The sequence below is a fragment of the Odocoileus virginianus genome, chromosome 1, assembly GCF_023699985.2.
Source record: "Odocoileus virginianus isolate 20LAN1187 ecotype Illinois chromosome 1, Ovbor_1.2, whole genome shotgun sequence".
Lineage (NCBI taxonomy): Eukaryota > Metazoa > Chordata > Mammalia > Artiodactyla > Cervidae > Odocoileus > Odocoileus virginianus.
The window spans coordinates 26,595,965-26,623,829 of NC_069674.1; the positions used below are offsets into that span (position 1 = coordinate 26,595,965).

The 27,865-nt window shown below is 36.6% G+C and overlaps 2 protein-coding genes across 5 annotated transcripts in view; one reads left to right on the forward strand and one right to left on the reverse strand.

Moving 5' to 3' along the window:
- Positions 1–27,865, forward strand: part of GRM8 (glutamate metabotropic receptor 8) — an 846,721-nt gene that overhangs the window by 255,010 nt on the left and 563,846 nt on the right. The window lies entirely within an intron of this gene.
- On the reverse strand, positions 23,104–23,415 carry LOC110138497 (uncharacterized). Its single transcript, XM_070468983.1, has one exon. It carries the CDS (start codon positions 23,413–23,415, stop codon positions 23,104–23,106), a length of 312 nt encoding a protein of 103 aa, XP_070325084.1.

A 27,865-nucleotide genomic window follows, 5' to 3' on the forward strand; every position in this document is an offset into this window, starting at 1 on the left:
AATTGGCCCCAGCTGTGAGCTCAGTCGTATCTGACTTTTTGTGACCCTATAGACTGTAGCCAGCCAGGCACCTCTGTCCCTGGGATTTTCCAGGCAAGAATACTGGAGTGGGTTGCCATTTCCTCCTCCAGGGGATCTTCCCAACCCAGGGATTGAACCCAAGTTTCCTGCATCTCCTGAATTAGCAGGCAGATTCTTTACCACTGTGCCACCTGGGAAGCCTTGAATTGGCCCCAGAAACTGGTGAAATGACCTAGAAAGATCGAGACCCCACAGGGATGGATCCCTGGACCCTTGCTCCCTTGTAGGACCAGCTTTCTGGCTCAATTTCTTTGACACCAAATATTACCCCTCTTTCTGTACTACTGAGTGAAATTAAGTAAATGTGTATTCTCAGGTGACCGATACTTGTCTTGACTATCTTGATTAGCTGTTTTATAATCCTTTTGTGAGGCTGGATTATCCAAAGTATTTATTCCAGTTACATCGTCCTCTTAAAACGCATAGGGAAGGGATCCCGTGCCATGCTACAAGGTACAGGAAATACTGTCACACAGTATGTAGGATATCAAGAAAGTCTTGTAATCTTTAAGATTTTTATTTTTTACAAATAATGCTGTGTGAGTACATATGGTACAAATTTTTTTTAAAAAAATTTCCCTGTAGTGCATCAGAAATGAAAATGTCTTTCAAGCATTGAGCATCAAAATCTATCTTCATATAAAACACGATTGCCCCTCCTTAGAACACAATAGATTTGGGGTTTTTATCTGTAGGAGAAGTCTTCATAGGCTTCGGAGACAGATTAAAGAGGAAGACAAGAATATAAATGCAAGTAGTTTAACAAATATATTGTTGCTGTTGTTTAGTCACTAAATCTGTGTCCAACTCTTTGTGACCCCATGGAGTATAGCCCCAGACTCCTCTGTCCATGGGATCTCTCAGGCAAGAATACTGGAGTGGGTTGACAATTCTTTCTCCAGGGGATCTTTCTGAACCAGGGATCGAACCTGCATCTCCTGCATTGGCAGGAGGATTCTTTACTACTGAGCCAAACAAATGTAATGCAGAATCACAGCTCCATTCATCCTAAGTGAGATGTGCAAATCTAGTAAAATTGGAAGCCTCATGTTTTGTGAAGGATAGCAGCTTCCTTCCACAAATTTTAATTTATTCAATTAATTAAACCTCAAGTCACATTTGAGTTTTCATATTAAATGAATATGTTCAAGTTGGTACTGTGACTTAATTTTACTAAATGTTAAGTCTTTCCTTTCCTGGGGCAGCATCATCTTTTCACAAAGAATGTGTGAAAGGCCGAGTCTGCAGTATTTTATAAACATTGTCGTGGGTTTAAGGTTGTGCTGTTTTGTATTCCATGAATTTGCTGCTGAGGTTCATAGAATCTGACACTCAAAGGAAATGTTTCAAATATTACCTCTGACTGAATAATACATTGACTTTTTTTTAAAAGAAGAAATGTGTGAGAAAATGAAATAGTATCTAGGACAATAGGTAAAATTCAAGGACAATAATAAATAATAATCAATGAGATGGTGATCTCTTTGAGTTCAGGATCCTCCCCATCTTCCTCCTCCTCTGCATCTTTCTTGTTCTCTTCTTTTAATTACATCATATATAGCAAGTAACATTGAGCATCATAGCAACTCAGAAAAATAGCTTTTGGATAATGAGTGGACACATAAATATTATTATCCCTCCGCAAATCTGGCTTGCCCTGTCAGATGTACTCAGTGATTGATAAGCATTTATTGAATAAAGTTTTTGAATTAGAAACTTTTTTTCTTGTAGGGGGTTCAGTCATAACTTTGAAGCTTGTACAGTTCTGAGCAAGAAGCTATTAAAATGCTGTTGAGTAAAGATTTTGATGGGCCCACTTTAATAAATAGAAGAGTCATTTAGAATTAAAACAATGTTATGCAAATAAATACGGGGAACGGGATTGAAATTAATTTCTTCACCTAAGTAGATGGTTTTCTTCTTACCATTTTGTATGCAATTTTTAAATGTATTGGCTTTTATATATTGACTTCCCAACATATAGCTATTTTTTACTACTTTCCTGTTTTGAGACATTCTTGCTTACCACCTGTACAGTTATTACTGCATATTTTCTTTAAATTGGTTCACTTTGCAATCTAAATTTATTTAAAGAGAAAACTTTATATTAGTACTGTGAATAGAAACCAGTATCCTCTGATGAAAACAGAAGGCAACTATAAAAATAAATATAATGTGATGACAATGACGTTATTAAATTTTAGCCAGCTTCTGTTGCCTGGAGAAAGACTGAGCCTGATTTACATTTTCTTAAAAAGACAAGAAGTTGTCAAACTTTAGAGAAGAGTTAAAGACACGCAAACACTGAACTGAGTCTTCGTCTCTGGCCATGTTGTAAGTGTTGAAAAAGAATCCAGAGAAGAATAACTTCTCTCTACGTTGAGTCAAACATAAACTTCAACCAAGAGAAAAATAATCCAGGTTTTTTTCACAATTCCAAACTAGTGGGGCTATAACTTGTGAAATTTTAGGGCTATGTAATTTTTGTGATAAACTAAAAACATTCTCTTCATCTTAAACTTTGTTGAAAACATTTGATTGAACACAAACAAAGTTAAGAATATAATTTAGAGTGAAACATCCATTTTTCTTCTGTGGACTTATTTCTTGCCCTATGGGTCATATAAGTAATGTTTGGGCATTCTACAAAGGTACTATATGCTGAGTCAGGTTTATACTTTTTATATCATTAATGTTTCATAGTGAATATCATTCTAGATAGTGTTCATGAAGTTAAGATACATACGTTGTTGTTGTTTGGTCACTAAATTGTGTCCAACTCTTTGCAACCACATGCACAACAGCATGCCAGGCTTCCCCATCCTTCACCGTCTCCTAAAGTTTGGTCCAATTCATATCCATTGAGTCAGTGATGCCATCCAAACATCTCATCCTCTGTCTCTTCCCCCTTCTTCTCCTGCCTTCAGTCTTTCCCAGCATCAGGGTCTCTTCCAATGAGTCAGTTCTTAGCATCAGGTGACCAAAGTATTGAAGCTTTAGCTTTAGCATCAGTGCTTCCAATGAATAGTCAGGGTTGATTTCCTTTAGGATTGACTGTTTTGATCACTTTGCAGTCCAAGGGACTCTCAAGAGTCTTCTCCAGCACCATAATTTGAAAGAATCTATTCGTTGCTGCTCAGCCTTCTTTATGGTCCAACTCTCACATGAGTACATGACTACATGAAAACCATAGCTTTGACTATATGGACATTTGTCAGCAAGGTGATATATCTGCTTTTTAATAAACAATCTAGTTTGTCATGGCTTTTCTTTCAAGGTACAAGCATCTTTTAATTTCAGGACTGTATTCTCTGTCTGCAGTGATTTTTGAGCCCAAGAAAATTAAATCTGCCGCTGTTTCCACTTTCCCCCTATCTATTAAACATGAAGTAATGAGACTGGATGCCATGATCTTAGTTTTCTGAATGTTGAGTTTTAAGCCAGCTTTTTCACTCTTCTCTTTCACTTTCATCAAGAGGCTCTTTAGTTCCTCTTCGCTTTCTGCCATAAGGGTGGTTTCATCTGCATATCTGAGGTCATTGATATTTCTCCTGGCAATCTTGATTCCCACTAGTGCTTCATCCAGCTTGGCATTTTGCATGATGTACTCTGTATATAAGTTAGATAAGCAGGGTGACAGTATACAGCCTTGATGTACCCCTTCCCCAAATTTGAACCAGTCCATTTTTCCATGTTCAATTCAGTTGCTTCTTGAGCTGCACACAGATTTTGCAGAAGGCAGGTAGGGTGGTCTGGTATTCCCATCTCTTTAAGAATTTTCCACAGTTTGTTGTGATCCACGCAGTCAAAAGCTTTAGCGTACGTAGTCAATGAAGCAGAAGTAGATATTTTCCTAGAATTCCCATGCCTTTTCTATGATCCAGTGGATGCTGGCAATTTGATCTCTGGTTCCTCTGCCTTTTCTAAATCCAGCTTGTACATCTGGAAGTTCTTGGTTTATGTAGTCTTCTTCATGTTGAAGACTAGCTTGAAGAATTTTGAGCATTACCTTGCTAACATGTGAAATGAGTGCAATTGTATGATAGTTTGAACATTCTTTGGCATTGCCCTTCTTTGGGGTTGGAATGTAAACTGATGTTTTCCAATCCTGAGGCGACTGCTGAGTTTTCCAAGTTTGCTGGCACATTGAGTGCAGCACTTTCACAGTATCATCTTTTAGGATTTGAAATAGCTCAACTGGAATTTCATCACCTCCATAGCTTTGTTCCCAGGAATGTTTCTAAGGCCCGGAGACTTCACACTCCAGGATGTTTGGCTGTAGTTGAGTGACCTCACCATCATGGTTACATGGGTCATTAAGACCTTTTTTGTATAACTCTTCTATGTATTCTTGCTACCTCTTCTTAATCTCTTCTGCTTCTGTTAGGTCCATACCATTTCTGTCCTTAATTGTGCCCATCTTTGCATGAAATGTTCTGTTTCCTTAGTATCTCCAGTTTTCTTGAAGAGATCTCTAATCTTTCCCATTCTATTGTTTTCCTCTATTTTTTTGAACTGTAAGGCCTTTTTATCTCTCCTTGCTATTCTTTGGAACTCTGCGTTCAGATGAGTATATTTTTCCCTTTCTCCTTTGCCTTTTGCTTCTCTTCTTTTCTCAATTATTTGTAAGGCCTCTTCAGACAACCACTTTGCCTTCTCTCATTTCTTTTTCCTTGGGATGGTTTTGGTCACCACCTCTTGGATAATGTTGCAAACCTCCGTCCACAGTTCTTCAGGCACTCTGTCTACCAGATCTAATCCCTGGAATGTATTTGTCACCTCCACTGTATTATTATAAGGGGTTTGATTTAGGTCATACTTGAATGGTCTAGTGTTTCCCCCTAATTTCTTTAATTTAAGCCTGAATTTTGCAATAAAGAGCTCGTGATCTGAGCCATAGTCAGCTCCAGGTCTCATTTTTATTGACTCTATAGAGCTTCTCCATCTTGGGCTGCAAATAATATAATCAGTCTGATTTAGGTATTGACCTTCTGGTGATGTCCATGTGTAGAGTCATCTCTTGTGTTGCTGGAAGAGAGTATTTGCTATAATTAGTGTGTTCTCTTGGCAAAATTCTGAAGCAAGGCAAAGGCTAGCAGAGTTTTCTCAAGATACATACATGTGTCAATTTTATTAATACTTTAGTGTCTCATGAAACTGACCCAACAGAAAATAAGTCTAGATGATCAAAATTCCTAATTAATGCAGTGATAGATAATGAGTTTAAGAATGTAAGTTTTGAAATACTTCATTCTTTAGTGATTGCTTTGGGCTGGTTATCTCAACATTGATAAAGATCATTATTTCAAGTCATACCTGAAACACTATCAGATTAACCCTCTTGATTGAAAGAATTGATTTTCTAACAGGTAAAATAACAGTCTATCAATTCGGTCAGCCCCCCAGTGGTCAGTCACTTTAATCAAAGTCAAAATGATTTTTTGCAGGGATGCGAAAGCAAACTTGTAAGTTCTGCATCATTGGTTTCCCCTGTCAATTCAGGAAAAGCTATGTGGCTCAAAACTCAGCCTGGCAGATTTAAACAAGGAAGAAGGCAAATGAAAGATAGGCTTTAGAAATTTAAGCTGTGATGGTGACCTGTGTTATGTAATATTTTCTAATGGTTTTCATAAGTAATTTATTTCACTGATATAGATATGAATATACTAGAAATACTGAAAAATCAAAATAGGTGATTTTTAACTGCTTTTCCTGGATAGTAATGGATATATCTTTTATTTATGCTATTCAGAGGCAGCTTAAAAATATATGGAAAATACTCTCATGACCAATGCTTGATGCTTTAGAATAACTGGGAACAGAGCCTGTTTTTAAAGTGGCCCTAGAATTTTGAATTTTGTTTTTGTAACTACTAAATGATTTAAAATTAATAAATGTAAACTTAATCAAGCAGCAATGGTTTTACAAGCAAAAACACAGTTTAGTGAATGTTTTACTTTTAGTAGTTAATCTGAACAAACACTGAGAGATTAGATTTCAACATAAAACGTAAATATTCTTAAATAATTTAGAGAACAGTGCATACTTTTCACAAATACACCACGGATAATTTAGTACCTACGTCTTGAGGCATGAGGAAGAATTTTAATAGTGCAATATTTATAAAGATGAATGTGCTTTAAAATGTGGACAGTTGAAATTTCAGCCCATATTTCTTCTTCCACTTTTTTTTTTTGACCCAAGTTTTTCTGAGATTTTCTAGAAGAATTATTCTTTGAGTCAGTCAGAGGCAAGGTGGTGCAGGATGGGTGTTACATTCTAATGAAGACATCTCATAAACACTGGTAGGTGTTATGAAGAAAAGAAAACTGAAAAACGGAACATAGAATGACTGTGTAAGACATCATGGTTTTACATAGTCTGGTCAGAGAAGACCTCATTGCAACAGTGATGCTGGAGAGGATATCTGAGTGATACAAAGGGACCATTTATGAGAAGATGTTAGGGGAGAGAATTTCAGGAGACAGCATTGGAAATGTTCTGAGAGATGGAGATTTAGTATGTTTTTGAGGCAAGAATATAATGGAGTGATGAGGAAATGAGTTCCACGTGGTAGGGAAAGGCCAGATTATGTGGAACCCTGTGAGTCATGACTCTTGACTCTTAAATTCCATCAAAAGTCAATGGATGGTTACTAATTTAAAAAAAAAGAAATAATACAGATTAACCTATTTTCAGGACAGGAATAGCAATGCAGACATAGAGAATGGATATGCAGACACGGGGTGAGGGGAAGGGAAGCGTGGGATGAACTAGGAGGGTAGCACTGACATGTATACACTACCATGTGCAAAATAGATCGCTAGTGGGATCCTGTTGCGAAGCTCAGGAACCTCAGCCTGACGCTCTGGATGACCTAGGTGAGAGGCTGGGGAGGGGCAGAGATCGAAGATGGAGGGCATGTATACATGTAGCTGATTCACTGTTGTATAGCAGAAACTAACACACATCGTAAAGCAATTATATTCCAATAAAAAGGGAATTATGTGAATTAGGTTCAAAAAAGTGTCAATGGATGGATACCAAGTATAGTTTTCAAAGGGGAATAATACAATCTAATCTCTGTTTTTAAAAGCTCAATTTGACTGTTCAGTGGAGAATGTAATATAGAGAGGTAAGAATGGAAACAGGGAGACCAGTTAGGAAGCACTAAAGTTGTCCACGTGAAATATGATGTAGTTTGGGAAAATGTGATAGCATTGGAAGTGACAATAAATGTTGGATTTGGGATATTTTGAAGATGAAGCCCAAAGAATTTCCTGATGGGATGAATCAGGGTTGAGGGAAAAGGACAGTTAAAATTATATACCAATCAAAATTATGAATAACAGATGGTTTCACTTTGGTCCTGGTGCTGGTAACTAAGATGGATGTAATTGGGGGAGGTTTGGAACTTGCAGAAGACAGAAATGAAGAGTTTTTCTTTGGCCATTAGTATAAGAGTCTATTAGACCACCTAGAGGAGATGTTGAATAGGAAGCAGGAGGACACCAAGAATTGTGAGCTTGGGGCACAGATGGAAGCCTGGAAATAGAATACAAAGATTTGAATATGGAATATGAGGGCCATATAATACCTGTGTGATTTGGGAATATCTATTGGTAATTATATAGTATCATGGAACTAGATGAGATTATCTAGGAAGAAGTAAGTATAGAAGGAATGAGAGCCAAGGCCTGAACTCTGGAGAATGCTAACATCTACAACATGTGGAACCAGCAATGGAAACAGATGAAAACACTGAAGAATTGAGAGGAAAACCAGTAAAGCATCCTTTCCTGGAAGCTGAGTGAACCAAGTGTTTCAAGAACAAAGCTATTATCCGATAAGTTAACACTTTTGAGAGGTTGAGTAATTTGGAGACAGATGTAGCAAGATAGAAGTTTGTTACTGACCTTGATTTGAACAGATCTGTGGCACAGGTGGAGGCTGAGCTTAATCGGAGTTGATTAAAGAGAGAATGGGAGTAAGTGGAGATACGCTTTCCCAAAGGAGAAGCAAAGAAATGGGCAGAAGTTGGAGGGCAAATAGGGTCAAGGGAGTTTAGTTTGTTTGTTTGCTTTTCAAGATGAGAGACTTTTTATAACCGGTTTACAGGCTGATGGAAATGACCCAGTTGAGAGAGGGGAAAATGAAGAGGGAGAAGAAAAGGAGGGTAGAAGAATTTCAGTAACAAAATTTATCAATAGGGGAGGAGGAATGGAATCAAGGGCACTGGTTTAAATGGACCCAGGAGAGGTCCTTCATTGTATGGGGAAGAAAGACCAAGTGTATGGGTCGTGTGAAATAAGGCTGGAAGATTCAGTGATAAGAAAATGAGGATCTTTTTTTCTGATTGCTTGGCAGTTTTCAGTGAACTAGAAATCAAGGTCATCAGCCCAGAGTGAGAGGCAGAGGGAGAGTATTGAGGGTTTGAGATGAGAAGAAAAGTACATAAAATACATTTTTGGTAGGGTAGGAAATGAACTTACAATAAAAGCACAGAAGGATGCTGAATGGTGATGGGGTGTTTCTTGAGATTTACAGTCATACATTTATTTTTTATAAAAGGAATGATTTTCTTAAAATTGTTTCTTAAAAGTTTGAATGAGATCAGGTAACTCAAGTGTGTGGCTTTTTTCCCAGCCACTTTCAGGTACTGGGGTGCAAGTAGGGAGTAGGTAGGGTTTGGTGTTTGCTAAATGAGCACAATGAAGAAAGAAAACAAGGCATATTCAAGTTACTAAAAATATGCCTGGCATAGTGGAAGAGAGGTTTCCAGTGAGCCAGTCACTAAAATTCTAAATGAAATGCCAAGAGAGGAAATGGGAAGGTAGTAGATAATTGTAAGAGACTCATTGCAAACAGAATTGCACTTGGCAAAGTCACTTAGATCTGCTATTTACAAATATCAGATGTTTGGAGATATGTCTGGTCAAGACAGTTCACAGCCTGGCCTTAGGGGGTTTGAAACAATATCATCACCATAACTGTCAATTAGCTTACAATTTTACTTTTTATTTTTAGTACTTCCACCATGCAAAGCCATGCATTATCTGAAACAAGGAGACAGCACAGCCTGTGTCTTCAGGGAATTGACATTCTACCAGAGATCTAGTATAAAAGATAATTGGATGTAGAAAATGATCCAGAATGGTTTTGTTGAGGAAGAGTATGATCCAATGGGAAAGCAACAGGCACAGTAAATTATTTCTGTGTTCTCCTAGAGTGGAATATAAATATTTAGGGAACACAGGCCTCTTTTAATCAGTAGCACAGTTGGGTCTCTATATATACGGAGTTCTCTTTCAGATACTCTAAATTAGAGACAAATATCAGGCAAAATCATCGAGTAAAATTCTAATATATCAGATATATATTTTTTTAATTTTTTTTTCTTCCAGTTATTTTTATTTGTTGGAGGCTAATTACTTTACAACATTGCAGTGGTTTTTGTCATACATTGAAATGAATTATCCATAAATATATCAGATATAAGCAGATGTTCCCAAGAATCCACATACATGATTTGTGATCAATACAAAATGGATGATTATTTTCTCTTTCTTTCTCTTCTTCCTCCTATTCTTTTTTTTGGGGGGGGTGGTGGTAAAGATTAGGTAATAGGAAAAGTGATAAAATAGTGCCTTGCAAATCCATAGTCTTTTCCTCCCTCCCTTCCTTCTTTCTTCCTTCCTCTCATCCTTCCTTTCATCATGTTTTGCTTTTTAAAGTAGTATATGGTCATTATAAATATAAGAACAATAGAGGAAGCTACAAAGAGAAATATGATTGCCCACCTCAAATTCTACTCCCAGAAATAGTCATTATAATTTTGATGGTTATCATCCTAAAAATCTCTCTATGTGTGAGGTAGAATAATAGACAGCAAGAACTGATAACTAAGTTGTTTTTCTTTACCCTTGAAGTTGGGGGAACATTTGTAGCCAAAGGTCTTTCTTGTAGGTGATCATTGCTTATCAATTTTTTCTTGGAATTGACATTGTGTGCTTTCAATATACAGATTAATTTTTCCCCTTAATTATCAGAGAAGTTTAGTTGCACCATATCTTTGGATATTTTTCTGTTGCATGTATCTACCTTTTCTGCCTTCTATATATGTTATTTTTCTTATAATTGTGTTAGGTTTTGCGTTTTTTCTCTGCATTCATTTGATTTTCTCAAATGTTTCCCTTAGTAATTTAGAATTTTTAACTTTATCTACTAGGTTCTTTGATCTTACTAATGTGTTTGTTATTTTATTAATTTAATTATTTAAAAATGACCATCAATTTGTTTCCAAACTTGTGCAGTCCTTTTTGAGTTGTTTGATTGAATTCCTAGTCAAATGATTTATTTTTTAGATTAAAGCACTCACAACAAATTTTAAAATTTTAAAAGAGCCACTAATAAAAAGAGATGCTGTTATCACAGTTGCAGTTGTTCATTGGATTCACCTAGTTCGAATACTTTTTCTTAACAGTGAAAGTGGCTATACAGTCTTTAAAAGGAATTACTGAGAATGGGATGTCACACTGGACAGAGGAGCCTGGAGGGCTGCAGTCCATGTGGTTGCAGAGAGTCGGACATGACTAAGTAATTAGCACACACACGCATATATAAAGAAAAATCTATAAACAATTGCATTCAGATGCGACTACATATTGTTCTGGGGTTAACTGTCAGTTTGACTAATTAAGGAGTTAAGTAAGTTCAGTCACTCAGTGGTGTCCGACTCTTTGACCCTATGGACTGCAGCACGCAAGGCTTCCCTATCATCACCAACTCTCAGAGCTTGCTCAAACTCATGTCCATTGAGTCAGTGAATCCTTAACCATGAGAGGCTAGGAGGGTCTCTGGCAAGTTGTGACGGATCCTCTGTTATTGTTATCCTAGTTCTCTTCTGGAGATACGTGTATATATATATGAATGTGTGTATGTACTTATATGAATTTATGTATATATAAATTCATATGTATATGAATTTACATGTGTGCATGTGTATATGACAAAGGACTTGTATCCATAACTCATCATCTTCTGCATTGCTTGTTCACCCATGTGGGTTCATGTTGCATTGGTCATTTTTAAGAGCAAAACCAGACATAGTCATGAAATCTGTCTATCTTTGTTCAAAGTTTAGACTTTGACATATTGCTTCTTCATCAATTCAGTTTCTGTAGTTTAGTTATCTGTTCTGTTTGACACTACATGGTTACACTTAATATGGATTGCTCCCAAGCTTTGCAGCACTCTTCCAATGCATAGGGTACAAAATATCTTGGCACAGATTATCTTCCCTTTCCTCCACTGTGTAGAAGAGGTTTTATAGATTTTTCTTTCTGTGAGTGAGAAGGGACTAATTCCCCATCTGGATGCCACCTGTAAGAGTTCACACTTTTTCTCAGAAGAAATTTAATCTGTAACAGCAAGCTCTTTCATATTCTTTTAAGCAGTCCGTGTTGCCATTCTCTAAGTGTTAAGTATAAAGGTTCTTTATAGGTTGTTTTCCTAGGACCATGTTATTTATAGAATCCATGCCATTTGTATTTAAGATTTGTTTAACAGAAGCAAGGTCAGCAATGAGATATATATTACTCCACATAAAAATAATCTTGTTATGTCTTCATGAGAGACATATTTGAAGAAAATATATTATGACTAAATTGACTTTGATTATGTATTTTGATTATTATCTAGCCTGTCCGTCAACTTACTCCAACCTAGTTGGAAGAGTAAAAATTTAAGTGTCTCTATGAAATAGGGAACCCAGGAGAGTGGTGTTTCTCAGACTGTGTTTGAAGGCTATCTACACTAGAATCATTAGGGAGATGTTAAAATGCATATCCTTGGACTCTGGTTCCAGGCCCATCATAGACTTCTGAAGATTTGGTTAAGATCCTGAAGTGTTTGAGAACCATAGTATTAATATTAGAATTAGAAGTTGACTGTATCATCATCATTGAAAATGAACTTTATTAAGAAATTTAGGGAATAGGATGAATTTTTATCTGTGCAAAAAAAAATATAAACCACCAGTTTTGTTATGCTTTCAGCATTTTAAAATAATTTCTGGTCTATATTGAAGGTGAGGAATTGAGAATTAGTGGATGGTCCTGGGTAGGTAAGCAATGGAAGTGACAAAAAAACCCACAAAACTCAAACCATTCACAGATAAAATAGTTTACTTAAGAATATACCTTCTGGAGAGCTGGCCTTAACAAAGGTTTCCTGAGTCCTATCTCAAGTACCCACTGCCAGAGCAGCTATCTTCTTCCAGGAGGAAAACACCTCATAGCCTGGCTCCTGGCTCTTGAGCTGCTGACCTGGAATATGTTCACTGCTGGCAGAAAAGAATGTGGACCTTCCTCAGCTGGGCATAAGAGAGAGCTTGCCCCTGATTTTGCTAGTGACTCAGGATTTTGTTTAATCTCAAACTGAACTTCAATTCAATTCAGTCGTTCAGTTGTGTCTGACTCTTTGTGACCCCATGGACTGCAGCATGCCAGGCTTGCCTGTCCATCACCAACTCCAGGAGCTTGCTCAAACTCACGTCCATCGAGTTGGTGATACCGTCCAACCATCTCATCATCTGTCGTCCCCTTTTCCCCCTGCCTTCAATCTTTCCCAGCTTCAGGGTCTTTTCCAATGAGTCAGTTCTTCGCATCAGGTGACCAAAGTATTGGAATTTCAGCTTCAGCATCAGTCCTTCCAATGAATATTCAGGGTTGATTTCTTTTAGGAATGACTGGTTTGATCTCCTTGCTGTCCAGAGGACTCTAAAGACTGAATTTACACTCAAACTTTTGCTTACCTGGTAATGTGTGAGCATGGCTATATTGTTTTGATAATCCATTTTGTCACAGCCTCAGGAAGTACATGATGTGGATTCAGTCATGGGTGCAGGTATTTATTTCCATTTTTCACACCTTTCAGTAAGTCAGTTCAGTCGCTCAGTCATGTCCAACTCTTTGCGACCCCATGGACTGCAGCGTGCCAGGCCTCACTGTCCATCGCTAGCTCCTGGAGTTTACTCAAACTCATGTCCATTGAGTCAGTGATGCCATCCAACCATCTCATCCTCTGTCGTCCCCTTCTCCTCCGGCCTTCAATCTTTCACCCCTTTATTGAAGTATAATTTACACATAATAAAATGTACCCATTCTGAGTATAAAGCTCAATGAATTTTGGCATTACCGATTCAAAGGACATAAATTTGAGCAAACTCTGTAAGATAGTAAAGGACAGGGAAAACTGGTGTGTTGCAGAGTCCATGGGGTCACAAAGAGTCTGACATGACAGCGATTAACAACATATATCTGTGTGATCACCATAATGGTCAAGATATAAGACATTCCCATGACCCAAAAAAGTTCTCTCATGCCACCTTGCAGCTACCCATCTCTCTCAGGAGCTACAATCCTGGGCAAACACTAATCTATTTTCTGTCATTTTAAAATAGTTTTGCTTGTACTGAAATTCTGTATAAATGGAATCATATAGTATGTATGTCTTCTTTTGCTCAGCAAAATGTTTTTGAAATTAATCTGTGTCATTGCACGTAACAATAGTAAAATGGTCTATATATTTTAATGTTAGGTAGTAATCCATTGAAAGCATGTTTCACAAGTTGCTTATCCATTCACTTATTGATGGATAGTTGGTTTGTTTTCCAGTTTTTCGGCTACTAAGATATTCTTAGTAAGATATTCTACTAAGATATTTGGCTACATGGATATTCTTCTAGGGTAGGCATATAGTTTAATCATTCTTTGGATTGTTGGGTCATATGACAGGTGTGTGTTGAACTTTATTGCAACCTGCCAAACTGCTTTACAAAGTAATTATACCACTTTATTGTCCCAACAGCATTGCATGAGACTTGATCCAGTTTTTAAATTTTTAGCTATTCTGATGGATTTGCAGTGGTATGTTAATGTGGTTTAAATTTGCATTTTTCTTTTGACTGATGCAGTTATGCATTTTTTGATGTACTTAGTTGCCATTTGTATATCTTCTTTTATAAAGTGTTCAAACCTTTTCATAATTTTTTATGATAGGTTTTTGTTGTCTTATTAAGTTCTAGATACAAGTCCTTTGTCAGATACACATGCATGCACATCAATTCATATATATATTAATTTATAAATGCATAAATTCATATATATGCACATTCACATGTATACACATATATACACACATGTGAAAGTATATGTACATTTACATACATATGCTCTATATACACATATGTGTGTACATGTATATATGTGTGTATATATACATGACTTCCCAGATGGCTCAGTGGTAAAGAATCCACTTTCCAAGCAGGAGACTCGAGTTTAATTCCTGGGTTGGGAAGATCCCCTGGAGAAGGAAATGGCAACCACTCCAGTATCCTTGCCTGGGAAATCCCATGAACAGAGGAGTCTGGTGGTCTACCATCTATGGAGTCACAAAGAGTCGGACACAACTTAGTGACTAAACAGTAGCAGCATATATATATATACATATATGTATAACATTTCATCCTGGTCCCTCCTATTTTGGTGCTTAGCTTTTTATTTTCTTAATAGGGTTTCTGAAGATTAGATTTTAATTTTGGTGAAATTCAATTGATTGATTCTGGATTTTTGCAAAGTTTTCTCCTTTAGGAAGATTTATAGTTTTGGTTTTTATGTTTAGGTCTGTGATCCATTTTGAGTTAATTTGATGTATAATCTGAAAGCTTATAGTAAGCTTATAGTAAGTATAATCTGAAAGCTTATAGTAAGCTCAAAGTTCACTTACTCATGTGCACATCCAGATGTTCTTCACCATTCATTGGAAAGACTCCTCTCATTATTGAATTACCTTGGCATCTTGTCAAAAATTAATTGATTGTATGTGAATCTATTTCTAGATACTTAGTTCTCCTCCATTGATCTGTGTATCTATATAGACCATATTAGAGCTACATATCTAATGCTACACTATCTTGATTATTGTAGCCTTAGTGTGAGTCTTCAGATCAGGTAGTATAAGTTCTTAAACTTAGTTACTCTTTTCAAAGTGATTTTGGCTGTTCTAGGTCCTTCATATAGTCACGTATATTTTACAATCAACTTGTTTTCTACAAAAAAAAAAAAAAAAACTTCCTAGGATTTTCTTTTGTAAATATTTTTATTGTGGTGAAATATATAAAGCATAATGTCTGCTATTGTAACCATTTTAAGGTATACAATTCAGTGACATCAATTGCATTCACAGTGTTATGCAACTATCGCCACTCTTGCTGAGGTTTTTCATGACCCCACACAGAGAGCCTGTGCCCGTGGAGGGGCAGTACTCGATACTCTCCAGCCCTTGGTGATCCCTAATCTGCTCTCTGCCTCCATGAATTTGCCTGTTCTAGACATCACACATAAATGGAACCATATATTATTTGTTCTCTTGTGACTGACTTATTTCACTTAATGTTTTCAAGATTCATTCATATTGTAGCATGGATCAAATTTCATTCCAATTTATGGCTGAATAATATTCCATTATGTAAATGTGCCACATTTTGTTTATCCATTCATCTGTGGATGGGACACTAAGTTGTTTCTAACTTTTGGCTATTGTCAGTGGTTGTGCAGTGAACACTGACATAAACATATCAATTTTAGTAGTTGTTTTCAATTATTTTAGGTATATGTCTAGGAGTGGAATTGCTTAGCTATATGGTCCTGCTGGGATTTTAATTGAGATTATGCTGAATTTGTAGAACAATTTGGAGTGAATTGATATCTTAACAATGTTGAGCCAACTGACCCGTGAACATGGTATATCTCTGTCATAGCATGGGCTGCCATAATGAAATACCATAGATTGGATGGCTTACAAAACAGAATTTTGTTTTCTTACAGTTCCATAGGCTGGGAAGAACATCAAGTTAGCAAAGCAGTTTTTATGCTGTGGCTTCTTTAACTTGACTCAAAGGCAGCTGCCATTTTGCTGTGTTCTTGCATGACCTCGTGTGTGTGTGAGAGAGAGAGAAATAAGCCCTCTCATATTTTCCCTTCTATAAGGGCTCTAATTTCATCATATGAGCTTCACCCTCATTATCTCATCTAAACCCAATTATCTCCCAAAGGTCCCATTACCAAATACCATTACATTGGAAACTGGGGCTCCAACATATGAATTTAAGTGGGAGGTATACAATTTAGTCTTCAGCAGCTTCCTTACTTAAGACTTGTTTAATTTTTCTCAGTAATATTTTGTAATTTTAAGTATCCTACTTGTGTACATATTTTGTTAAATTTCAGTATTTCATAATTTTTGATGCTATCATAAATGTATTTTTGCTTCATTTCCAATTCTCTATTGTTTGTATATAGAAATGCAAGTAGTGATTCTTTTGCTATTGATCTTGTATGCTACAACCTTGCTTAGTTCTAGTGGCTTTTTTTTTTTTTTTTAAGATTTTCTATACATCCAGTACTCAATCAGATTGACTGTGAGTAAAGATAGTTTTACTTTTTCTTTTCCTATCTGTGTGCCTGGTATTTCCTCCCTCCCCCATTCCCTTTCTTTCTTGTGTTGGCTAGAGCCTCCTGTGTCAGGTACAGTGGCACTGATGTGGGTAGACATTCTTGCCTTGTGCCCAGTCATAGGGAGAGGGTATGCAATCTTTTACCATTAAATGTGATATTAGCTGCAGGACATTTTATTTCCATTTTAATATTTGTAACTAATATGATCAGTTTGTTGGCTACACAGGCTTTTTCCTTACCCAGAGTCTGTAGTCAGTGATTATGCTAGCTTCAGGCCCTTTAATTCTGTTTCAATTAGAGCAGTTCTTATTTGTCCATGTTATATATGAGCTGCTGCATAATATTTTATTTCCCTGGTTCCATGGCTAAAAATAATTTAAAAATTACTGGCATAATGTCATGCTATTGACTTTTATTGGAGTTCAAAGCAGCTAGTGAACCTCATTGATGAAAATACTGAATATTATGAAACTCAATTTTCCTTGAAAAAAGACCCATAAGATAAATTCCTAATGGAATTTAATACCAAGGCCACACTCGGAATTAGTATATAAAAATATTACAAATCTGCTCTATAAAGTTATGAGAAATTGCTTAATCAACTATATTTCCATTTTCTTCTTAGTCTCATGGAAGCTCAGAGCTGAATGTTGTGCATAATCACATCAATGATGATTTTTATATTTGCATCTACTTTTCTAGTACTTTGGTATGTTTTGATTTATTTCCATCTTGATCTATTTATGTCTTTTGTTGTAGGTCAATTCAAATCCTATTAGAAAGGATTTAGAAGTATAAATAATTATCTCTTTTTGAATTAATAAAAAAGCTATTTCATAAAAGGATCTACCTTTAAATATTTAATTGGAATAATATCTACCTTTAAGAAGCTTAATGGAAAGCTATAAATGGAAAGTCTCTAGGCTTAGGAACACTGTCTTTTATTAACCTTGCAAGATAAAGCTTCCAAAGAGAAGCATTTGGAATGATGATCTTATTGAGGTGAAACTGAAATTCTTATGACTAAAACAAGGAGAAACAAAACCCAGAGGCCTGCTGTTTTCTTTAGTGATCCAAAAGAAATGGTTGAATATTATGAAAGTATCCTTATCAACGAAATGGTAAAGATTCACAATAACTTGGTTTCTGGGTGAGATGGTAAAAGAAAGTTGAGAGTTACTGTAAGCCATTCCAGTCTCATCCTTATGCTTGAGGAAGTGGTTTGTTTTTCTATGAAAATAACTAGAATAAAAAATTTTAATTATAGTAATTGTAGTACCACCTAATGCAATCACACAAAAGTGTATTTATACATTTTAATGCCAATTCTAGATGTCTTGACCTAAAAGAGATATAGACTGAGAATTATTTTACAAAAAGTTGAATTCTCTGCCACCCTAAATGTTTAATTTTTATATGCAATTTTTTGGGAGGAGAAAAGACACAGCATTTACTTTAAAAATATTTGTATGTGTTTATATTTTAGTATTTATATATATATATATATCTTTAATGTTTGAGAGTAATATTAAAGTTCTGCTAATTACATGGGTTATTTCATATTTCTCACAATTAACAACAATCCTCTAACGGCAGTTATACTTGTGTCCATTATGCAGATGAGAAACTTAGCTTAGAGATGTTCAGTAATTTGCCCAAAGTCAGATAGTTGGTAAAAGGCAGAATTGGGATTTAAACCATAACTGTCTTAATCGATGACTCAGTTGGAAGGCATTTGACCCTTAACAGTGGCTTACACAAATAAAAATCTTTTCCTCACATCAAGTTTCCTGAAAGAAGCAGATTGCTTACATTGGTTTGCTTGCATAGTTCAATAATGCTATGTTATCTTTGCTTTTATTGTTCCCAACAAGCTGGCCTTTCATTTTCACATTTTATTTATTTTTTTTCCTTTATGGTTGTAATCTGCACAATGCAGGTTCAGACATCATATGTTCAGGACAGGAAGACCAAGCAAGTAATAGTGCCAGCTAGAACTGTGCCACATGAGAATCCTTGGCTTACAAAAGAGAAGCAGGAAAAGTAATTGTTAGCATTCCTAACCACAGAAGAAGGTGGCTAGGGCCCAAGAATAGCTCTTTGGTCTGCCCGATAAATACATCAAAATGTTGACACTGTCAGGTTAGCACTAGTGGAATTTGATTATGATGATGCATGAGTTTTAGAAGTCATGATTGAAAGAGGGAGAGTAAGAGAGAATATTTCACTTCTTGTAGAATCTGTAATTCAGTTTTCCATCAGAGAGTGTTGGGGCACTTTTCTTTGCTAGCTCCTGGCGCTCAGTTTTGCAGTACTCTGTTATCTTTCTCCAACTTGTTTCTGGAGTACTGTCAGGTGTAACCTGTCAGAGATGGCAAGAAAAAGGGATGGGAACCTGGACCCTGCTGGAGCTTAGAGTTTAGTTAAGAGATCATGCAGACATGCATTATAGTAGAAAGGGTACCAACAGTACGGTGGAGGGCGCACATTTCATATTATTATATTATCAATATTTTGAAAAAGAGATAAGCTTGAATAATCATGTATTGTTAAAAGAATTTAAGCTAGTTACCAAGAAGCAGAGTTATGATTTGTAATTTTCCTAGCTTCTAACAATAATTAGAGTACCCCCAAAAGATAACCGAAAGGTAAAAAACCAAAACCCAAAATAAAACAGTATCAGGGATGAAAAGTTAAGAGCATTAAGGAAATCTCACTGAAGTGAATAGCTGTTAGTAAAGTTATACTTTGCCTTGGTTCATGAATCTAGTTAGTTTCAAATCATTTTGCTTTAAGAGCCTCAGTATGATCTCTGCATTTAGGAAGGGTTAATATTATAAGGGTAATGGCCAAGGGGCCATCTTCATGTCTGGTATCTCTGGAGATTTTTATAAATGGAAAATAGTTTTATAGGTTTGAAAGAGGTTATGCGGGGTCACTTATTCAAGCACTAATATACTGATGCCTGGCCTGTACTGGGAAATGCATCCAGCCCCCGAACCATATAAGTTATGGTTCTTATGCTCAGGAGCTTATGGTCAGGGAAGTTGGTCTTCTGATGTCCATCAGCTCTCATGTTATGGACCTGCAGCCATCCCTGTCTACATGCTAAAGCCAGTTTGACTATTTCAGTGAAACTGACTGATCAAATTAGGCAAAAATGCCAAATGGATAGTTAATCAGAATACTCAAACTACCTGTATAAGCTGATACATACCTACATATGTTTCTGGCATTCAGCAAAAAATGTAGAATTGTGTCAATTGAAATTCTGCTTTATTCCCATGTTTATGAAAACTTACTGTCTACTATTGTTAAATTTGACAAAATATCTGGAAATTATTAACCCGATTTTAAAATATGGCTTTATCAGCAGAAAAATGATTCCTATAAGTACTCAGTAGAGTGCCTAGCACTAAGGTCACACAATTAACAGTTTGATGAGTGAATGTTGCTGGGTGAAAGTAAATAAATCACCCTGTCTCTGGAGAACTTTCTTTTTTAAGAGTGAGTAGAGCTCTTCTAACAGATCCTTACACTTATAAATAGACACTTTAGAAAAGTTATAGTTTGTGTTGGTTAAGTCTAGTTAAGTTCAAATTATTGTGCCTTAAGAGCTTCTATGGCAATTTTCCTGGAAATGCTTAAAGTGATACATGAAAGCCTTCTCCTGATGTATCTAAATCCTCTGTTAAACTGACAAGTTGTTTTGATGTCCTTTGCATAAAATGACATAACGTAATTTTTTGTGCAGAGCAATGTGCTAGCTGGCAATTGTTTGCTTGCTGTGAGGTTTGGATGGTAGTGTTTTGTCAGAGGAGCTTCGTATACATTCCTTGGCTTTTAACTTCAAATGCTCAGTGCAACTGAGATGCCACTTCTTCAGATGAGAAACTCTAGTGTTGATAAGTTCAAAGACTGTCAAATTTTGATAGCCTATGCCAAGAAGAAAGTGGACCATCCATTTACCTGTTTTTCTGCAGTATCATTTCCTTCAAATGCCCAGCCCATGTCCACATACTGGCTGATTTTTAAACTGGAGTGTGCCTACTCCCATGGGTAAAGAGAAGAAATCTATTTGTTGTTGTTGTTGAGTCTCTAGATCGTGTCCAGCTCTTTTGTGACCCCATGGATGGTAGCCTGCGAGGCTCCTCTGTCCATAGGATTTCCCAGGCAAGAATACTGGAGTGGGGTGCCATTTCCTTCTCCAGGGCATCTTCCAGATCCAGGGATTGAACCTGCCTCTCCTGCATTGGCAGGCAGATTCTTTACTATTGAGCCACCTGGAAAGTCCTAATCTGCTATTACAAGTGTCAGAACTTGACAAAAAAGTCATTTAACTCTGGCCACTGGATGATTTGTAACAACGCTTTATCTGCACAGGTACGTGTTTGAGATGCAACTATGAAAAGGCATATTCCTTGCTCTGAAAGAACGTAGTATTTAATATGCAGAAATTGTGATAGATGCTGCTATAGGAGAAGGCACAGAGCTGGATGGTGCAAAGCAAGAGAGCGCCTGAGCCAGGGTGGTGGGGGGTCAGGGAGACCTTGGGTGTCTGTGTAGGAGCAGCCACAAAATGATTTCAGATATGAAAGGAAAACTGTTATTTTTTCACAAAATTAAAAGCTTTAATATTCTTAGTATTGAAATTATATTCTAAATATGCAAATAATTTTGAAGATGGAGAGGCAGCCTAGCAGAGCATTTAAGAGCTCAGATTGCTGGAGCCAGATTGCTAGGTTTGCATTATGGATTTTCCTTGTATTAGCTCTGTGGACTTGGGCAAGACCCTTAACCTATTTATGCTGCGGGTTCTCTGTTTATAAATGGGGATCATGATACTACCTAGCTCACAAGGTTTTTAGAAGGTGTATGAATTTACATTCATAAAAGTCTTTGAACATAGAAGTACTATATGTGTTTGTTAAGTAAATATTGTCATACAGATACAGAAGTATTTAAACACACTTATTTGCCAGGGACCTGGAATATAACTTATGTCTTCTGTACTCTCCAAGTCAATGAAATTAATTCTGATATGCTGAAGCTCCTATACAGTGGTATTGAAAAGTGGGTTAAGCATTGATTGACTATGATCTCATCTAGTCAGATTGCTTATCATATTAATGTAGAATATATATACATGTATGTGTATTAATAATTTTGAATAGTTTTTAGGGAATCTTGAAAAATGCAAAAGTAGCAAATATAAAAGTCTACAGAGTTTCTCAGAGTCTAGTACATTTATGATAATAGAAACTAATTATTATAAAAAAGGGAAAAATGTTGGACTTTAGTTAGTTTAAGCATCAGTTAACTTGTATTAAAGACATAATACAACTACAAGGATTAATTTAACTGCAGTAAAATATGGCAGAAAGATAAGAGAAACTTCCTTTCCCTTACTTGCTAGAGCTAGTTATGATACTAATAAAAGAAACTTGAATTTTCTTTTATACGTCTAATCTTCATGAAAGAAGAAATAGATATTTTTGAAAAGGTAGCTAGAACATCCTCATAAGGAATCTTTCATTAGTTCTGCTTCAGTTACTAATAAACTCAAATTGCAGTCTTGTTCTTTGGACAAGTAAAATACATAGAAGATAAATATTTAGTTTGAAATTACAACAAGGTAATCAGTTTGTTCTTTTTATTTTTTATCCTCCTGTGCAGTGGTGAATTTATTAATCAATCACTAGTAGATCCTCTCTTCAAAGGCTGAGTTGATTTTATTTTGCAGGTGTTGAACCAAAAGTTGCCTGTAGAATGTCATTCTGTAATTAATTCAAGCTACTGAGCTTTGGATCCTATGGAAAAAGACGTAGTGTAGATTTCATGTGGGTGTAAAGGAAATGGGAAAGCTATATATATTTTGGCCAAAATAATGCTGAAATAGTTTGTTGTGTTTCTTAAAACTCCCATTTATGTCAGTGAACTTGGTAAATTATTTCTAAAAATTTTTTTTTTCTTCCTTCCTTTGTGTGTGTGTATGTGTGTGTGTGTGCACGCGTGCGCGCACGTGCGTGTGTTTGCTGTGTAGAAAGAATTTGGTAGAAACATGGGAGGAAGATAATTAGGAAAGTTTTAGCTAGGTAATGTGAGGAGACATATGCAGTTACCTAAATCATAAGAGCCAATGGCACATTAGCCTGAAAAATCCAAAATCGTTTTCAGGGACCAAACAGGTTATTTATAATCCTCTTAAATGAAAAGGTCACTTTAATAATGGAATTATTCAGTTTCAGCATTATCTTCTCCAAGCACTAAGTTCATGAAAAAGAAACTTGATTCTGTAGGTATTAGGGAGCCAAGGTGCATTCGTAGCTAGGGTAATGACAGGTTATAATTTTTCTTATTCATACAGTATTTACTATTTGTCTTCCCTCTGTCAAACCTTGAGTTGACCATTTTTTCCCAGGCTGCTTGGAAAGGTATAGGGAAATAAATATACAGAGCAGACAAGATGTGGAAGAAAGAACCCTGGAAGATGGAGACAGCGCCTTCACACGGCAAAGAGGATGAGAAAGGCCATCCTCAGGCAAAAGACCCCCATAGTCTCCAAGAGGGCAAAGCCCGGAATGGCTTCAGAGAAGAGCTGTAGCTTCAGAGAAGGATTCTCGGCATAACCAGTGCTGAGGCTCCCAAACATAGTCTTAATCCCTACCCCAGAGCCAAGCCCCTCCAACTGTGGCAGTTCCAACCCAAATGAACTTGGCTGCTTTGTCAATGTCCCTTGAAATGGTGCTATTTTGGAAGCTGCTGCTAGGGATAAGTAAGGTCGGTGGACATGTGACTGCCAAGCTGCAGCCCTCATCTCTTAGTACCATCACAGAGAGTGGTTGGCTCAGCAGCTGAGAGGTAATCCTGACCAGTGAGTGCAAAGAAGATGAACTTGGGGCAGGCATATATTTCCTGGGGGTGGGGACAGTGGCAAGAGCTGCTCCCAGGGCACATAAGACAGAGAGGGGCAATGGCAGACTGTTTTAAGATTAACTATGACTTAGTGTACACGATCAATTGCAAGGAAGAGAAATTGAGATATTAAACCTTTGGGGGAAGTTGTTTTGGTCATTCAGGTATAAGTAGTGACAGATTAGACTGTATGGCCCCCTGGGAACAGAATAAAGATATTAGTTCAAGATAATAATGATGTGAAATTAAGGTGATCTAATAACAAGGTGAAGAAGCTGGGGGTGGAGGTTTTCCAAGAGGGAATGTCAAATAGAAGGAGTGAAGAGTAGCCACATCTAAAAATGTGATCATTGGAACTGCAAAGCATGGAGAACACTTGATGATGGAATAAAGCATACAGGTGAGATGCTTTTTTTCAAGCTGTGGGTAGACAGTTAAATAAGAAAAAGGCAGAAAAAATAGTAAAATAGTAAACAGTACTGTGGAGAATGATCATTTTGATAATTTAAGATAATTAGTTTGGAATATTTTTGTAATGGTATCTTTATTTAATGAAAAAAGTCTTGATTCATACTGAGAACATACAAGCTCTTTTTCCTCAAGAAAGGAGAAAGTTTAACAAAACTTGGAATCGGAAGTGTTAAGATTAAAAAAAAAAAATTGTGAGTAGAAATTCTAAAGAAAAAAAGACTAAAAAAAAAAAAAAAACCCAGTAGATTTAAGGAAAACCTAAAAGCATCAGTGTTTTCCATCTGAAGACCATTAGGGGAAAATGAACTGATGGCTGTAGTGTTGGGCTCACTTGAATGAAACAAAAATACCTTGTTTCCGTGAGTTTGAAAGGAAGATACTCTAGCATTAAAATTAATAACTTAGGGACTTCCCTGACTATCTAGTGGTTAAGACTCCACACTTCTATTGCAGGAGGTTCTCTGGTCAGGAAACTAAGATCCCACATGCTGCATAGCTAAAAAAAATTCATAACTTAAATAATCTTTTCCATTAACTGTTTACCTGTTATGGTTGATCTTTCCACCAGAAAGTAAGCTCCATGAGAATAGGTACCATATCTGTTTTCTTCATGGTGATATACCCAGCAGCTAGAAAAGACATAGTTAAGTATATGTTGAATGAAAAAATGAATATACAGTCGCACCCTCTGATCTTTAGCAGGCAATAAACTCTGCCCAACTCTAAGAACAATTCACAGTAAGGAAAAGCAATCTCTTTGAGTATTAAAATACAACAGAGAGTAAAGTACTTATATATTTAAAAATATTTATTAGAGAAACATTTGTCATTATACTTATTTATATTTATATTTAGAATGCTCTACTGTGGTTTTCATTTTAGTAGATTCACCTACTAAAGCTACTAGTTATAGCTCATTTGGGAAAATATTAGAATTATTCTGATTTCCTTGAGATTTCTGTGACTGGGCCAGGGGAGGAGGAAGGAGTTGTTCAGGAGTGTGTTAAATTGGCCTTGTATTCAGAATTCACCCAGTGATAATACATATCAGTATCATGTATTGAACTGTGTGTAGGAACAGATGTCCGGCATGTTTCAGGCTACTTTTGGGAATAGTCTCTATTGAAGAAAGGAAAGTATGCTTCATATCCATTCATACAACTTATGGAAGTAAAGAGGGATTTCTCACAAAGGGAGAATGCTGGATGGACTATTATATTTAGCAAGATAAAGCACGCTATGTGCACATTACCAGAGTCAGTCAGTATAGAAGAGGACAAAGAGATATAAATACATTCCTGTGGAAAGAGATTAACTCTCTAAAGAGCAAACACACAAGAAAATAGACGATTCTCTAGGTTTGGTTCCACTTCCCAGGGTAGCCATTTGTTTCCGTTGTTTTTATTAGAAAAAATCTTTTGCAAGAACTATTTTGCCCCACAATAAGGTGTTTGAATATTGGAATCTTGGGGTTAAGAGGGATTTTAAAAAATTATCTAATCTTACCACCTATCTGATGCTTGAATTAATTTTTCAAAAACCTTGCCAGAGATCTTCCAGTCAGAGATCCAGCACCTTCTAGAGAGAGTGGCCAGGAGCTCCATCCTTGGAGAACTTTGACACTAAGATATGCTTACAGAATCTAATTCTGCTGTTTTGTGCCTGCCATTCATTTGTCTTACTTGTTGAGACAACACCACATCCAGTTCTTTTTCCCACTGAAGTTCTTAGGGTATTTGAACATGATTATCAGATATCCAAGGCTAAAGATGCATGATTCCTTCAAGAGTTCCTTGAATGGCAATGATTCGACAGATCACTGCTGAGGGTATTCAGTCGGTCCATACACACTTATACTGCAGCATGTCTAGGGTGGTCTATGGAGTTTTTCTCCTTTTCGTATAGACTGTCTCCTCTCCCCTCGTTTTGTCCTCATTTTTCTCCCTCCCTCTCCTTCCCTTTTTTCTTCATCCCTCCTATTAGTCTATACTACCTTCATTCATTCATTTAACAAACTTTCAGTTTACTGTTGATGCATATTAACCTTTCTAAAGGCCATGGGGTCACAAAGAGTCAGGCACGACTGAGCAACTGAACAACAATATAGACGAATATCATGAAGCCTTGGTTGCATGGATTGTTACTAAGTTATGGCTACTGTCCAGTCTGTACAAAACAATTGTCCTTTGGATTTAATCACCTCGTTTTACATTTATTTTTATTACTTTTCATCTTATTCAGCCCTTGTTTCTAACATATCAGCTTCTTTTTTGATCCCTCTCAATCATCCAACACTGGCCTGTCTATAGAGTCTATGGTGTCCTCTTTATGGTGTCATTCTCATTGATGAGAACGTGAAATGTTGAAACAAATGGAACCTACGGAAGAATCCTTCTATGATGTTGGAAACCCAGAACCATGTTAGCACCCTCTGGGTATTATTGTTGAAACTGTGACTAATCTGTCTTAATATTCATGCACTCAGCTTCTACTTACTGCATTTTGTCCACAAAGATAAGTTAAAAGATCTTCTGAAGGTTTCACTGAAGGTGATGTATGTTAGGTCTTTACATTTTCTATAATCTGAAGAATTATACCTAAGAAGGGAAGGGCATTTGCCTGTTATCCTTTCCTTCTGAAGTTGTTGTCTCATTCTCTTTTTAGCATATTTCTTCTTAGGCAAGCAAACCTTTAGATTCCCTAACAGACACACAAGACTGAGAGAAGGACATTGGAAAAAGTCAAACATTCAGATAATTATTTGAAATAACAAGGCATTGTATGGGAGTACAAATCATAAGATCAAAATGCTTTGACCATCGAGGGAGATCCACTACTTCCTAATCAGCAAAGGACTTGAAATAATTGATGTTTTTGTTAAAACAAATCAGAATCTTCAAAACTCTGATGATGCTTATTTCTTGAGGTTTTTCTTGTCTTTCAAAGAACTGAAAATAGTTAGAATCGTCATATACATTGATATCATGAAACTGTAAGAAGTTTATACATATTTTGATCAAAATAGATAAAAATGCACAAGGAATTCTTTAATGAAGATAAACCCTTGTGGAAGGTGTATACAAATGAGTGAGTTGGATATTAGAGTGATGGACGGAATTGAAGAATTACAAGACCAGTCTTTGTCTTTGTCTGTGGAAAATAAGAGTGAAGTTGCATTCATTGTGCAACTAAACTATTAGAGACAGAATCAACTGAACAAATACTGCCCTCTATTTGTTGTTATTCAGTTGCTAAGTTGTGTCCAACTCTTTGCAACCCTATGGACTGCAGCATGCCAGGCTCCCCTGTCCTTCACTATCTCCTGGAATTTGCTCCAATTCATGTCCATTGAGTTGGTGATTCTGTCTAACCATCTCATCCTCTCCTGCCCTCTTCTCTTGCCTTCAATCTTTCCCAACATCAGGGTCTTTTTCAGTGAGTCATTTCTTCACATCAGGTGGCCAAAGTGTTGGAGCTTAAGCTTCAGCATCAATCCTTCCAATGAATATTCAGGGTTGATTTCCTTTAACATTGATTGGTTTGAGCTCCTTGCAGTCCAAGGGATTCTCAAGAGTCTTCTCCAGCACCACAGTTCAAAATCACCAATTCTTTGGTGCGCAGCCTTCTTTATGGTCCAACTCTCACATTTGTATATGGCTATTGGACAAACCATAGCTCTGACTAGATGGACCTCTGTTGGTAAAATGATGTCTTGGCTTTGTAATATGCTGTCTAGGTTTGTAATAGCTTTCCTTCCAAGAAGCAAGTGTCTTTTAATTTCATGGCAGCAGTCACTGTCTGCAGTGATTTTGGAACCCAAGAAAATAAAATCTGTTACTGTTTCCACTTTTTCCCCTTCTATTTGCCATAAAGTGAAGGGA

Excerpts from the sequence above, each read along its gene's own strand:
- LOC110138497 (XM_070468983.1), bottom strand. The coding sequence starts at position 23,415 with ATGAGGGCTGCAGCTTGGCAGTCACATGTCCACCGACCTTACTTATCC.